A 14,612-nucleotide genomic window follows, 5' to 3' on the forward strand; every position below is an offset into this window, starting at 1 on the left:
GCAGAAGGCCTTACCATGCAAAATGCAAGTCTGATTTCAAACTTCAAAAACCTTCATTTAAAATGTATCCAAATATGTAATTAGTGTAGTAAAATGTAACAGAAAAAAACTATAGAAAAATATCAATCTATATGAAAACAAGGTTTTGTTTCATATTCGCTATTTGCTTCTATAAAGATTATTATATTACTTTGTATGACTTCATATAAATCACAAGAAACCTCACTGAAGTGATTGTGCTCCTAGTAGTCTTATTGGGCTGTCCAAATTCAACTTGCTTAAATATTTATGAATGCTTTTTTTAAAGAAGTTAGTTCAGATTATGAAGAAAAACCCAGTCTCTTCAATATTGCGGTTACAAAATTTTACTTCCCATCCCTCCTTTTAGAAATTAAAAAAATCCTTCTTCTCCTATTTCTGTATCTTCGTTGAATGTGGTTATATTAGTTCAGAACAGTCAGAAACTGAATTCAGAGTAACAATGAAAATTAATTCCACCTGGCTTGCTGTTGAAGAGTAAAATGCTGATGTCTTGCAGTCAATGGCAAAACAGAGACCGTTTCCCCACTTCTATCAGCAGATGCAACCTGATAGTAGTGCACTAGATTATAGTAGAGCTGAACAGTCACTAGGAAAAACAACAGTACAATTACTTTGCTTCTACTAACATTTATTTTTGTGACCAGTTTTATTTCATCAGGGATGGAATTCATCTCCCTGAACTTCAGACTTGTATAGCTGAGCCATTCTCTTTAGGGCTCCATGATAGGAAAGAGATATTCCCCTTCCTCATAGCCTAAAGTCTTTACTAAGTGAATTTGTCCATTTTGGACCAGCAGAATATATATACATAGACTGGCACATCTCTTCCTCCTCCAGGTTGCTAAGTCACATGTATGTTTTTGAAGGCTTCTAGACATTTTTTCTTTTCAATAACAATTCCTTGCCTAATGTTTCAGATTCTTATTGGAGGAAATATCTCTGGCAATACAGTATTGGAAGATGATTTCACCACACTGGATAGTAGAAAGTGGCTGCTCCATCCTGGTGGAACAAAGATGCCAGTGTGTGGATCTACTGGGGATGCTCTGGTGTTCATTGAGAAAGCCAGCACTCGCTATGTTGTCACCACTGACATTGTTATCAATGAAGACTCTTTCTTGCAAATAGATTTTGCAGCATCCTGCTCTGTCACAGACTCCTGTTATGGTAATGACTTCTTAGTACTTTCTGCCCTTACTCTTCCTCTGCTGTAGAGGAAAGTTCACTTGTTTTCTGGTTCCATTATTCACTGCAACAAGAACTGAGAAAAAAAAGAAGGCTGCGTGCTTCTGTTAGAAATTGTAACATCGGCTTTTTTATTCTAGGTGTCTGAAGCCTAAGATAAACTGAAGTCTATTATTCCCTCCGAGCGTTTAAGTTGCAGTTCAGTCCATTAAAGAAAAAGACTAACAGCTGCCTTACTCAAATCCATTCACCAGTATATAACATTCACTGCCTGGGGTGGTGCTGGTGGTCCTAATAATAAGCAACTAGGTGTTCCCAGCATATGTTTCTTGCTTTGTGGTTTTGCATTTTTGGTGTAGGAAGTCTCAGTTCTGATCTCACTTGTACCTCTGTATCTAAGAAATCATTTATAACAACATACATCTGACACTGCTAAGGCAGTGTCAACTGCAAAAATTTGTATCTTCCGTATGAAATAATGAACATGTATATAGATATATAAGTATCCATGTAGGAATGTGTGCATAGATATATGCACGTGTGTATATATGTATTTATATGTGTATATATATGTTTATGTACACATAATGTGATTTTTAATTATGTAGCTTCCTTTTTTTGCATATGATGTCTATTGAGTGCAGAGCCAGCCCTTATATGTGTATATACACGTATATACATACAGATACACAAATAAATAAAAATGTGCTCTGTTCTCAATAAATGTCACATGCTAATTAAAAATTGGCTCATTATGTGATTTTTAAGGTGCATAAGAAATAGGTCTTTCTAGCTTTTGAATGCTTGTTTGTGCATCTTACATTACATTCTTTTATGGTAGGTTTTGGAGTATAGGGGTTTTCTATGAGAAGGAGGAGAATATAATAACCATCATGTGGTATGTGTTAATTCACTGGGTTGCTGACAATTCCTCTAAAATTCTGTATAAAAATGGAAAAAAATTTTACATGGAGTCCCCAAAGCAGCTTCTCTGATTTTGCAAATCTGAAGCTTCTCACATGCTTAACAATATATTTTTCTTTTGGTGTTAAAAAGACTGCAACATCCTAAGATCATCTCTGCTACATTTAAAAACGTTTTAGGCAGCTGAGCTATATAGTGAAAAAGAAACAATTCCTTATTTTTTCTTTTTCTATTTTTTTTTGTTTATTTTTGTATCGTTGTGTACAACACTTACCATTATCTTAACTTCATATTAAATTAGGCAGGACACTACCTAATCATGCTTCCAGTCATGATGAGTAAAGTGCTTCATTTTGGTGAGGGAGATTTAACACTAAAAACTCACTTACCCTTGTTTATATCCACTTGTCCTTGTATTTCTATAGCACTGTCTTCTGCGCTGAAACATCAAGTAGGACTGATTGGGTGATTAAGGGTAATTCCCTGTGCATGAGGGTAGAAGAAATGGGTCTGTAATAATCAAAAAAAGATCACAGATTTATCACCCCTGTCATTGCAAACCATGCTTCTTGTTCTACACAGCCAGAATGCCTGGCAGCTGGAACATTTACTTCAAGTTACAGTTCTGTGCCTATTATTATTTACTTTTTAATGGCTGCATGAAAGTTTAACCTGAAGTATTTAGTAAGCTTGACTAACCTTTATTTTTCATAATAACAATTATGAACCGTAGACATCAAAACAATGAAATTGCTGACTTTCACTGAGAGATGAATACATTAGTTTAATGTGGCTAGGCTGTTTGAATGAAAAAAAGCTCACTGACTAACAAACTCAAATTAAAATTGTTTATGCTGGATAATGAAATGAGCTGTTCTGGAGGAAGGATAGAAGAGTGACTAAACCGTCTTGAGACAGAGCCAAAAGTTTGAGTGTTGCTCTGCCTTAACAACAGTTACATCCTTAATCTCACCCTTCAGCCTGAAAACAAAAAAAGTTAGTGTTTTTGATGCTGTCACATCATTTTCTTGCGTGCTGCAGCTACAGAAATTGGCTTGACTTAATCCTGGCAACTTAACAGATGATTTTGTCTTTGCACCTGTGGTCCCTTGAGGTAGGTGGCAGATGCAGAAGTGTGCTGCAGACTTCTCCTGAGCTATACTTGCTGAGCAGCATGTAACGTATTCCCTAGAACTGCCACCAAAGGAGGTGGCTTTGTGCTTCTGACACAAGTGTTTGAAAAGTTCTGAGTGGTTATTTTGTCAGTGTAGACTTGTGATGCTCTCTGGGGCTTGCACTTTATTGTAGAACTATGGATGTAAGTCTCCAAATTAAGTAATTAACCATCTTTCCACCCTTAGCTATTGAACTGGAATATTCAGTGGACCTTGGGCTCACCTGGCACCCAATATTGAGAGACTGTCTTCCTACTAATGTGGAATGCAACAAGTACCATCTCCAGAGGATTCTCATTTCGGACACTTTCAACAAGTGGACCCGGGTCACTTTGCCTCTGCCTCCCTATACTAGGTATCTCTTCCGGTTTTCTGCAGAATAAGTCTAAATGCATAACTAGCTATTTATAACATCATGACACATTATAGCATTAAAGCAATTGCATAATACCTTGCATTTCTGTTTGATGTATATATATAGAAACAAATCAGTATAAGTAAATGAAGCTTCATCCTGCTTTACATAAAAATTGCAAAGCTCTTATGTGTGCGTGTTTACTTTTCTTATTTATAGATAGGAAATTCTTGTTCTAGCAAGGGACAGAGGGAGCACTATAAAGAATCACATGTTATCATCAGCCTCACTAAATTCTGGTTGTTTTGGTGTCTAATTGGACTGGCTGAATCCCCAATGCACCCTGTGCTTGCTGTTACTGTGTGTTTTAAATATAGCACTTTTCAGGCTGCTTGTTTTTCCGTGTATTCCTTGTATCCTTTGTGTGTCTCTCAGCTTAGATGCTCTCTTTATTGTTTATACACATGACCCATTTCCACCTCCTTTTCCTTTTCCTACATTCTTTTGTCTTTGAGGGAAGAAAAATTGTGGGATTTGTTAGGAGGCTGCAGTGAGAGGAGCTGTTTGGGACTGTCAGCACTACTGGGGATGCTGCCATGTTTTCTACAATGCCCTGAAAACTGCTGGATTTTTGATTTGTTTATCTAAAAGATCCATTTAGGGACAACTGGGTAGTTCAGCCTTCCAGCTGACATCCTTCTAGATGTGCTGTTTTGCAGTGACAGCTGTGACTGTCTCCTGTACAGTGATACCTGATAAAGCCCAAAGTAAAGCCCTGCCAACACAGGTAGTGAGGGCGTCTGGCTCTCGGCACAATTTGACGCTTTGCTCCTCCTGCTGAGCCCAAGCTCCTCACATAGGCACAGGCTGAGCTAACTGCTGGCACAGAAGTACCATAGTGCAGGCAGAGCCTTGAGAAGGTTGTCGTGAAAGATGACAGATAATGCACATGTGAGTTTGGAAACACAGACATTTATTTCTTAGCAATTGCACCGAGAGCACCTATACAGTTGCCACACATTTTGAAATTAGTAGTGGAAAAGTCCATGCTCTACCATTAATCATTTGGAGCATCTAGACTCTTCCCTACCTTCAGTGCAATTATGTCAAGTAATAGTACTTTTTTAGGAGTTGTTGCCAGCATTGATCTTCTCTGCTTCCTTTCTTGTACCGCTTCACTACATATTGTCTGTAAAATCATTACCCCGAGAGTTCTTGTACAAAGACTGTAAATTTACGTTCAGGACAGTCTTTCTGGAGTTGAATAGGATAAATAAGGGCTGGGGTTGATGTTCCAAACCTATTGAATTTGGACCTGAAAGGAAGCTACCCCCTGAGATAAACTCAGATTTATGAATAACTGTGATTTTAAAACCAGAGAGTTTTTTGAGCAGTATATGTCAAAAGAAGTCTGATGCCATACTGAGGCAAAGATTGCCCTTCTGTCCAAACTGATAATTGTATTTGTTGGCTCAAGTAATACTGTTTTCCAAAGATATTAAGATAGGCATTGCATGAGAAAGGTTATTACAACCTTATCTCGTAAGGAGAGATGTTAAGCTTTAGGATAAGGAACGGTGCAGCTAATAGGTCTTTTGGTCTAGATGCAGTATAATTTTTATGCTGCTTTATTATTTCAAGCTGTGTAATAGCAGGTGTGTGTCTCCAATTTTTTTGTGCCTGTATGTTTTAGGGACGTGCAGGTTATGTAGTCAACAGTTTAGCCTGGTGCTCACCATCTATGTTTGCATAGCTTTTTAGGGCTCCTGTACTCCAGACCACTATGTAACCTCTGGCCTGCAGAAAGCAATGAACACTTGAAATCAGAGCTGATTTTAAAATGCAAATACAATTTCTCATAGGAGCATCAGCTCTATAAATTGTTAGTGAAGAACCAAACCTAAAGCAGGCAGTGTAAGATATAGGTGCTTGTCTTTATTCTTAAAGGACTTCCTCACAATTTTTACATTTCCTTTAAAAATGCTATTTGATGGGCAGCTAGACAGCTCACAGTAGATTTCTCTTTAGATAAATATGTTATTTACTCATCTCATATAGCATATGCATAAAGAAATAATTCATGGAATAATATCGACCTTATGATAAAAGGTCCATTTTTACACTGAATAGTTTTGGGGGATTTTGCTGTCTATTTGTTTTGGTGTTTACAATAATTGTGATTTCTCTTTGAGTTGCAAAAGAAAACAGACTGCAAGAAGTTCAATGCTGCCATCTAGTGCTGTACAGCAAAACAGGGACTACCTTGAATTTATAATGGTATTTTTGACAAGTTACAGAAATTCATCTACTCGCAGCTCTTGACTCATGGTCTACACCTGCATGAGCTGAATAGCTCTTTGGCATCCCCTGACTGTTTTGGCTAGATTTTCATCATCTGTCTTGGGAGCTGAGACACTCAATTCACATATGGAGAGCTAAGCCCCTTTTAATCAATAAAATGGAAATGATTTACTGAAAAGAGCCAGGATCACACCACAGATCATTTCTTTGAATTTCCAGTCAAACCCTGGGTGGAGCGGAGGGAAGAAACTGCAAAACGTGGATAACACTGCAAGCCCTGCATGGCCTCTCTCATCTGTCCCCTGTAGATTTATAATGGCAGCATCTTATCTAGGAGCCAACCAACTGTAGAGCTACTCTTACCTAAGTGTAGTTGGGAGAATTAATAGAGAAAAATTTGAGTTATTTTGCTGACTTGGACTGAAGCAACAAAACTCTGATGAAACCTGGAGGATTTGGAGGTTTCTGGCTTGATCCATCTCCCAGCTATCCCTCAAGTTTGGATTTGTGCTGGGATATGGTTATGACTGAGCTTCCATTTGGATGTACCACCTTCTTCCTGTCCTCCTCTCCCATGGCCCCCTGGCTTTGCTTTTACCAGTGGTCCCTTTCCCACCTCCCACACTCTCAGCATGCTACCAAGCATCTGTGCTTTGTCCTGTTCTCGGAATGTGGGCACCCTCTTCTTGAAAGGACATTGTCATTGTCAGGAATCAGCCCTGAGTTGTGCTGATACCAAACAAGTCTTCCAAGAGCAGTCTAGCCTCAAGACTGACATTTCCTTTCAGTCAAAATAAAGATTAGCTTAGCTAGAAATAGACCTTTGTGTCTGTCTTTCTCTCCCAAGGTCTCAAGCCACTCGTTTCCGCTGGCACCAGCCCGCTCCTTTCGATAAGCAGCAAACGTGGGCAATCGACAACGTCTACATTGGGGACGGCTGCATAGACATGTGCAGTGGCCATGGGAAGTGCACCCAGGACAACTGTGTGTAAGTGTCATCTGTTCCCTGTCCTGCCCAGCACTGCAGCATTTCACTCCTCCTCTGCCATTTTAATGAACTTCCAGGAAAAACTGCGATATAATTTTTCAAAGCAAGGTGGATTTTGCTGTTAAAACTGAGCAGGGCACCGGGGCCACTTGGGACCAGAAAGCAGAAGGGTAAGTGTGGAGGTTGGCTCTGCCAGACCTCTGCCTGTTCCCACACCATGGCCAATGCAGACAATCCTTTCCGCAGTGGCAAAGCATCGCCTCTGCTGCTGCCTCTGCTGCATCTTGATTCCCCTCCCACCAGGCAGGGAGAAGATATCTCTTGAGTTTGCACACCCCTCTAGGGACATACAGTCCTGCAACTTCCCAGAAGTTGTCATCCTTATTCCCAAGGGGTTTCACACTATGTTCCTGTGCTCTCAGCCTGGTTCTGGGTGCAGAGAACCTGGGCTGGAAGTTGGTCATGTCCACTAAGCAGGATATATGCCAGTTCTTCAGAAGGCCAGATTTTGCCTTTTAACTGGTGTTAACTTGATGGTCTGATGCATCTGCTCCATGGTAGGGTTTGCCAGGGGAGGCTTGATCCTCAAACTATCTGCATAACAGTTGACATAGAATCCTGCAAAGCTAACAAACAACAATCAGATCTCCCCAGATTTGCCTGTCTTGGCAACAGAGAAATACCTTCCAGATGGATGTATTGCTTTTTTTTTTAGCCACAAATGGCAACAGAAATGGGAGAATGGTTGTATAATTGCACTGTGACTTTATTTGTTAGAAATATATTTCACTGTAGAATAGACATATTATTCTGTTCTCTATCCTGACAGCACTGAAGTACCAAGACGCAATCTCCGTGGTGAAATCTCATAGTAGCAGAACACATTTCCATGCTGTTATCCAGTCTTTGACACATTACAAGAATGTTTTTCAGAGGAGAAAAAAGGGAGAACTATATAAAGAAACAACAAGAAAACACCCATCTACCAAAGTTTTACAGAAACTTAAACTGTAACATTAGCAGGACATTCTTAGGCTTGGCACATTCTCTTAAGTTTATCCAAGCACAGTGAATTTTACTGATTTTACTGTGTTCAGCAGTGTACTCTGTATTAGCAGTTTGAATGATACATAATACTAAGCCTTCCTAAAGTCATTTTTGTATCCTACTAACCACGAAATGTGGCAGATGTTTGAAACCCCCACATACCAGTTGTGTGCTAGTAAATGATGCAGACAGCTTCTATGCAGAATAAGATGGCACCTTGAAGTGGAATAACGTGGCAGTGATTAAACTGCTGTGCAGGGCCTTTGCCAGCTGATTTCTGCGTTTGTTTTCCTCTGCAGCTGCGATGAGCACTGGGGCGGGCTGTACTGCGACGAGCCAGAGACTCCCCTTCCAACACAACTGAAAGACAACTTCAACCGCTCCCCGTCGAACCAGAACTGGCTGACAGTGAACGGGGGCAAACTGAGCACGGTCTGCGGGGCCGTCGCCTCTGGGATGGCTCTTCACTTCAGCGGGGTGTGTGTTCAGCACAGAGACCAGCTCACTGCATTTGATAGTATAAATGGGACTGATTTAAAAAGTTAACTAAATAGCAAGGTGTTAAAAAAAAGCAGCATAGCATATTAAATATATAAAATATTTTTAAAATTTATATTCTTTGCCTAGCCGAAGGTCGAAGTCAGACAGATCTTACAGACTAGGGCCAGCCAGAAACACTCCAGTAAAGCTGATACCATGTTCCTCACTACGCTGCAGCCAGGAAAATGAAATACAATGTGTGTGCCTCCTGAAAGGAGCTATAGAGGGGCTGGAAGTGGAGCTGATAGGTTAAAGCACAGTAAGTATGTAGACATTCAATTTCACTCACTCAGCCTCCTTTCACTGCACTTGCAGCTTCCAAAGACCAAAGTTTGGTGTGGCTTCTAATCAGACCGCAGAGGTAAATTAATAACTAGCTATTTGCACTTGTATAACTTGCACATGGTCCTTGAAAATACAGAATCACAGAGTGGGTAAGGTTGGAAGGGACCACAGTGGGTCATCTGGTCCAACCTCCCTGCTCAGGCAGGGTCATTCTGGAGTACATTGCATCCATGTGTAGCCTCATCCTTCAGATGTTTCACAGTTGGGTGTTTTCAGAGTAAGCTCACAGTAAAATTTCCTAGGTTAGCTACATACACAGGTGTATAACCCATACTGCTGCTGAACTATAGTTGGCTAACAGATAACCTCGAGATTACAAAAATGACAAAATAGTATTTTAGAAACTTGTAAAATTTATGCTTGTAGATCTCTTTCATCAATTTTATAACTAGGTTCAAACTGACGAAAGTTTTCTAAAATAAACTAACAGAAGCACTAAATTTCCACTTCCTCCCAGTAGGACTAAGCAGGTGTCACTAACTAATAGACTAAGCAATGTGAAATTTATTAGGGATTGTGGAAAACACACATATCAAAATTGCTTTGCCATTTCATGGTTTGCATAAATTGAGCCATTAGCACATAATCAGTGATTCATTAATTCTGCATGGAAAACCTTCTGATTTATGCTGGAAGGATGGATTTTTGCAACTCTTGTATTCAGAAGAAAGGTGAACACAGTTATGGATATTGAATGCCATAAAGCTGTAGGAATAAGTAGCAATATGTATGAGTACAAAACAGGTATTTTTAAGATGGTATGTAACTGAATTTATGTCTTCAGGGAAAAATAGATATCATTCTGTTGTAGCTTAACTTTTGACATAATTAATAAAATTTATACAATTTTAGAAATTTTACAGCATGAGGTTACATTAATAGTGACTGCATAGTCTAACACTTTTTATGAACATAAGTTTGCCAGCCAGCATATTTTTTCCTTGCTTTTCAGGGCTGCAGCCGTATGTTAGTTACAGTGGATTTGAACCTCACCAGGGCAGAATTCATCCAGTTTTATTTCATGTATGGATGTCTGATAACTCCTAATAACCGCAACCAAGGAGTGCTGCTGGAGTATTCTGTGAATGGTGGAATCACCTGGAGCCTCTTAATGGAAATTTTTTATGATCAATTCAGCAAGCCTGGGTTTGTAGATACCTCTTTTCTGACTATGTAATTTCCTTTACTAAAGTAAGGTGGTCTTGAATGTTTCATAAGAACCTGTGGGACCTATTACTGCTGTGGTTTGGATGTCAGATCCTTGCGAGTTCAGCTTGTCCAGTCCTGCAAGCATTTATGAATGGCCTTGGCACATGTGCTGCAGCATCAGCATTTGTGCTGCTGCTAGGTCAGAAATACAAGGGTAGTTAGGAGCCTGTAGCAGCCTGGTAGGTTTGTAAATGGTTGTAGGAGGATAAATTAATAGCAAGAGGATAAATTAATAGCTACTGTAGAGATGCTTATCCTGTTCTTTAAGACGCTAACATTTGCAATCCAGTTTCTTACTGACAAGAGCAGACAGTCATTGTTTGAACTAGTTAGAAAATGGTGTGTAGAGGAGAAGCTGAATTTCTGCAGATATCCATCAAAAGGATACACACACTCAAGCCCTATTTTCAGATATCTGTGAGATTCAAATCATGCATACATGTGAGGTGACCTTTTCCTCTCTGACTAATTATAAAGATTCATAGAAAATGGGAATGTGAGGGACCCATTATTTGTTATTTTGTTTGAACACACCAAGAAACTATTAGCACTTTAACTGGATATGATATTTAAGTGTACTGTTATCTACTGTTGTAATGGAACATTGCTATTTGCTGAATAGCTCCAGGTTGAAAATACTGATCTTAATTTTACTTCAGTGTTCTCTTTCTTTACACTTCCCTTAATTAGGATCTTATGGTCATACCCTGCTAGTCTAGACCATTGCATTTGGTCCCATAAGGACAGCTAGAGCAAGTGAGGTTGCTCAAACCATGCCAGTCTGGTTGCTGACACTTCCCACCTCTCTCTGAGCCCCCGTCCAAGGGATGACATTGGGAGCGATCAGAAAGATTTTTATTCCGGCATTTCCCATAGAAGAACATAGGCTAGATCACCCACTCTTTTCCTTCTTTTCCCAACTTCCATGTACTCTAAGAAACACAGGTAGTGGACTTGGTCAAAGCACCTGGCACAAGCATCGAAATTGTTCTCCTTCCTACAACTAATTTCCACTTTGTATTTCAGCTTTGTGAACATCCTCCTTCCCTATGATGCCAAAACCATTGGGACACGGTTCCGCTGGTGGCAACCTAAACACGATGGGCTGGACCAGAACGACTGGGCCATCGACAACGTGCTGATTTCGGGCTCAGCCGACCAGAGGACAGTGATGCTGGACACCTTCAGCAGCGCTCCCCTGCCGCAGCACGAGCGCTCCCCCGCTGACGCAGGGCCCACCGGCAGGATCGCCTTTGACATGTTCATGGAGGACAAAACTACAGGTAAAGGTTCCACGTGAACCTGAGTTAAAGAGCAAGAAGTTTTTCAAATTTTCAAATCTTGCTGAGCCTCTTGAGTCTTTGGCTCACTGTGATGGCGATCACAGACAATCCCATCGATACAGAGGTCTGGTCTTTTGCTTTTAGTTCACAAAAAGTGAAGTGAAAAGATGTAATGCAACTTTTCTTTTTTACGGCATGGATTTTAGAAGACTAATTTCTTTTCAAAGAAAGAAAAAGTGATTAAAAAGTGTCAGGTTATTCTAAGCAGATTTCTTATCGTGAATATCTGCTTCCTATTTCCTAACTTTAAAAAATATTATATAGGGAATTTAAGTTCCATTTTACAACTAAATTTTGTAGAAGATGTTTTTTCATATGTTTGCAAGGCTTAACAAGCACCAATGCTGGGGTACACTTTGTGCAGACATGTAGGCAATGCCTATTAAAAGGCTCTCCCAAAAAATGTTCAGTGCAACAGAAGTTTATGTTTTAAATAAATCTCAGATCCTTACTTCTTGAGCATTAAAAAAATAATGCTATAGTTCTTATACAAGAGAGTAATAAGAGGTGCTTTCAGCAATAAATATGATAAATGTAATACCTATGTACATGGGAAAGATGGGGTACTGACATTCTCAGGAGCAATACTAAATAATTCTCACGTAGGCTGAAGAACAAAGCCATGAATCACCTTTCGTGGTTAGCACCACTCCCTGTGTTCTTTAGTTTATGTTGTCACTGTATATTACTGGTGTTGCCATTTATTTTCAAGTGAATGAACACTGGTTATTCCATGATGATTGCTCAATCGAGAGATTTTGTGATTCTCCCGATGGTGTCATGATCTGCGGGAGCCATGACGGCAGAGAGGTCTATGCAGTTACCCACGACCTGACTCCTACAGAAGGCTGGATCATGCAGTTCAAGGTAATTCAAACCTGCACCCAAACTGCCCTTCACACACCCCTTTACCTAAATTAAGGAAACAGCCCAGCAATACACGGAAGTTGCAAGAGCCCTTTGCACATCCCTCCATAAAGATGGTTCACCTAATCCACGGCCTTCTCTGAAATATGCAAATCTTAGGCTGTGTGGGAGGGGAGAGGAACTTTATTTGTTATGTGGTAGTGGGGTATAAGGCACAAGTGTCAAAATCTGGAAATCCAGAAATGTGACCTAACTAGAAGAAAACAAAATTCACAATATGGTGTCTCTTCTCAGTCTTGGGAATACTGAAGATGCAGATGACTGGTAGTGTACAGGCATGTTATTGCCATCATTTCAAACAAAAATTCTGCAGTCAGTTTTCAGGTTCAAACACTTTTTTAAACTCCACCACTACGATTAATTCTAAATTATTGATGCTCTCTTCTTTGATAGGTTTCTGTTGGATGTAAAACCTCAGAAAAACTTGCACAAAATCAGGTCCATGTGCAGTATTCCACTGACTTTGGCGTTAGCTGGAGTTACTTAGTACCTCAGTGCTTACCAGCTGATCCAAAATGTTCTGGGAGTGTTTCACAGCCATCTGTCTTCTTTCCCACAAAAGGATGGAAAAGAGTAACTTACTCACTGCCTGAAAGCCTTGTGGGCAAGTAAGTATGAATTTTCTACTCATTTTGTCTTGGATTGAATACCTGCCTAGAAACACAACGAGAGATACATCTACTTATTCATTTTCTTTCAAGAAAACTGCAGACTAGCATTCATGTTCATTACATTATGTATATGTATAAAATCAATTTCAACTGATATTTCCACTACTTGTGGAAGCTTGGAGGATAGTACAGTCATAAGTATATTGTGTTTAATCACCTTTTTTCAATTGAGCAAAGTTGGTTAATACATATGTCTCTCTTCATTCCTTTATATCTAGTCCCGTGAGGTTTCGCTTCTACCAGAAATACTCAGATATGCAGTGGGCCATCGATAATTTCTATCTGGGCCCTGGTTGTCTGGAAAACTGTAGAGGTCATGGAGACTGCCTGAATGAGCAATGCATCTGTGACCCTGGGTATTCGGGTCCAAACTGCTACCTTACCCAGACACTGAAGGTAATTTTACTACATGTTTTAAAGAATTAATTTGGCATGTGTTTGGCTGAGAGAGAGAGAGGAGAGATTGATCCTACTGAAAATTTAGCTTTGATTCCTGTCAGCTTGAAGACAGTCTAATCCATTTTCAGCCCTTTCATCAGTTTTTAGCAAAATTATTACTGCATTATTCAAGAACAGGTTTGTTCCTTTGCAAATAACACTGTGAAAAAAAGCTGTGATACAGTTCACTGTTCATGTTTAAATCATAATTATAGGATCTAAGTCACCCTTGCACATATCATTATATCTGATCAAGACCTGTAGAAAGATTGTCTTTATCATGAAAGACCTTACTGAAGTAGGAAATACAGGAAAGATGCATAAAATTAGAAAATTAATTCACCTGGCTGTTATTCATGTTAATCAATAACAAGCGAGTGAACTAGTTAGATATTATTGATTTAAAAGTTAAAATATGTTTAAAATGTGACATATTTAGAAAAGAATATGTAATGACCCCAAATTAATTTAAAATGTTGTGTTTACCATCTAATTTTTTCTACATCAGGTAAGAACAGAATAGGTACATCTTCCACAGAAACAACAGGATAACAACAATTCTGTCTAAAGAGAATATAACTATTTAACTTTTAAGTTATCATTTGAATTATTATAACCTTCTATTTTTCATCTGAAATACTAATTACATGATCAAATATAATTGTCTGTTTGCAATTTTTAAATAGTAATGTATCCTTCACATTAAGGACATTAGGATAAAATGCTAGCAATATTAGGGGAGTTCTACTACTATCTCCTTAAGGCCAGGATTTCACTTATGCACCTGGAGGTAAGTGGAAATCAGAAATATATTCTAGATGGTTTTCACTGTAAATATTTGTGCAGACAGTTGCATAAATGCATGTTCACTACAATAACCCTAAAATTTTATTTTAGGTTTTGCTGGGGAAAAAATATAGAATATTTTTTCTCCCATACATAGAGAAGACTCCCCTGTAGCCCCCTGCCATCAAAACCTTGCCACACAAACCCAAGACATCCACCCATTTGCACATGCCAATTTTAGTTTGCTGAATTACCTCCCAAGTATGTTAAAATACAGCCCTAATATATTTTCACATTTAGCCAATCATTTTAAGTGGGTAAATATTCAGCCAAAAG

At 39.2% G+C, this 14,612-nt stretch overlaps 1 protein-coding gene across 2 annotated transcripts in view; it reads left to right on the forward strand.

Annotated features, from left to right (window-relative positions):
• Nucleotides 1–14,612, forward strand: part of RELN (reelin) — a 284,032-nt gene that overhangs the window by 250,266 nt on the left and 19,154 nt on the right. For both annotated transcript variants that reach the window (XM_027679385.1, XM_027679386.1), the window contains exons 45-53: nucleotides 960–1,209; nucleotides 3,513–3,681; nucleotides 6,830–6,970; nucleotides 8,317–8,494; nucleotides 9,855–10,048; nucleotides 11,138–11,394; nucleotides 12,167–12,321; nucleotides 12,775–12,989; nucleotides 13,271–13,448. In XM_027679385.1, coding sequence (XP_027535186.1) covers nucleotides 960–1,209; nucleotides 3,513–3,681; nucleotides 6,830–6,970; nucleotides 8,317–8,494; nucleotides 9,855–10,048; nucleotides 11,138–11,394; nucleotides 12,167–12,321; nucleotides 12,775–12,989; nucleotides 13,271–13,448 — 1,737 coding nt within the window. The remainder of the gene's footprint in view (nucleotides 1–959; nucleotides 1,210–3,512; nucleotides 3,682–6,829; nucleotides 6,971–8,316; nucleotides 8,495–9,854; nucleotides 10,049–11,137; nucleotides 11,395–12,166; nucleotides 12,322–12,774; nucleotides 12,990–13,270; nucleotides 13,449–14,612) is intronic.

Source organism: Neopelma chrysocephalum, unplaced genomic scaffold, assembly GCF_003984885.1.
Source record: "Neopelma chrysocephalum unplaced genomic scaffold, ASM398488v2 Primary Assembly neopelma1_45, whole genome shotgun sequence".
NCBI classification, from domain to species: domain Eukaryota; kingdom Metazoa; phylum Chordata; class Aves; order Passeriformes; family Pipridae; genus Neopelma; species Neopelma chrysocephalum.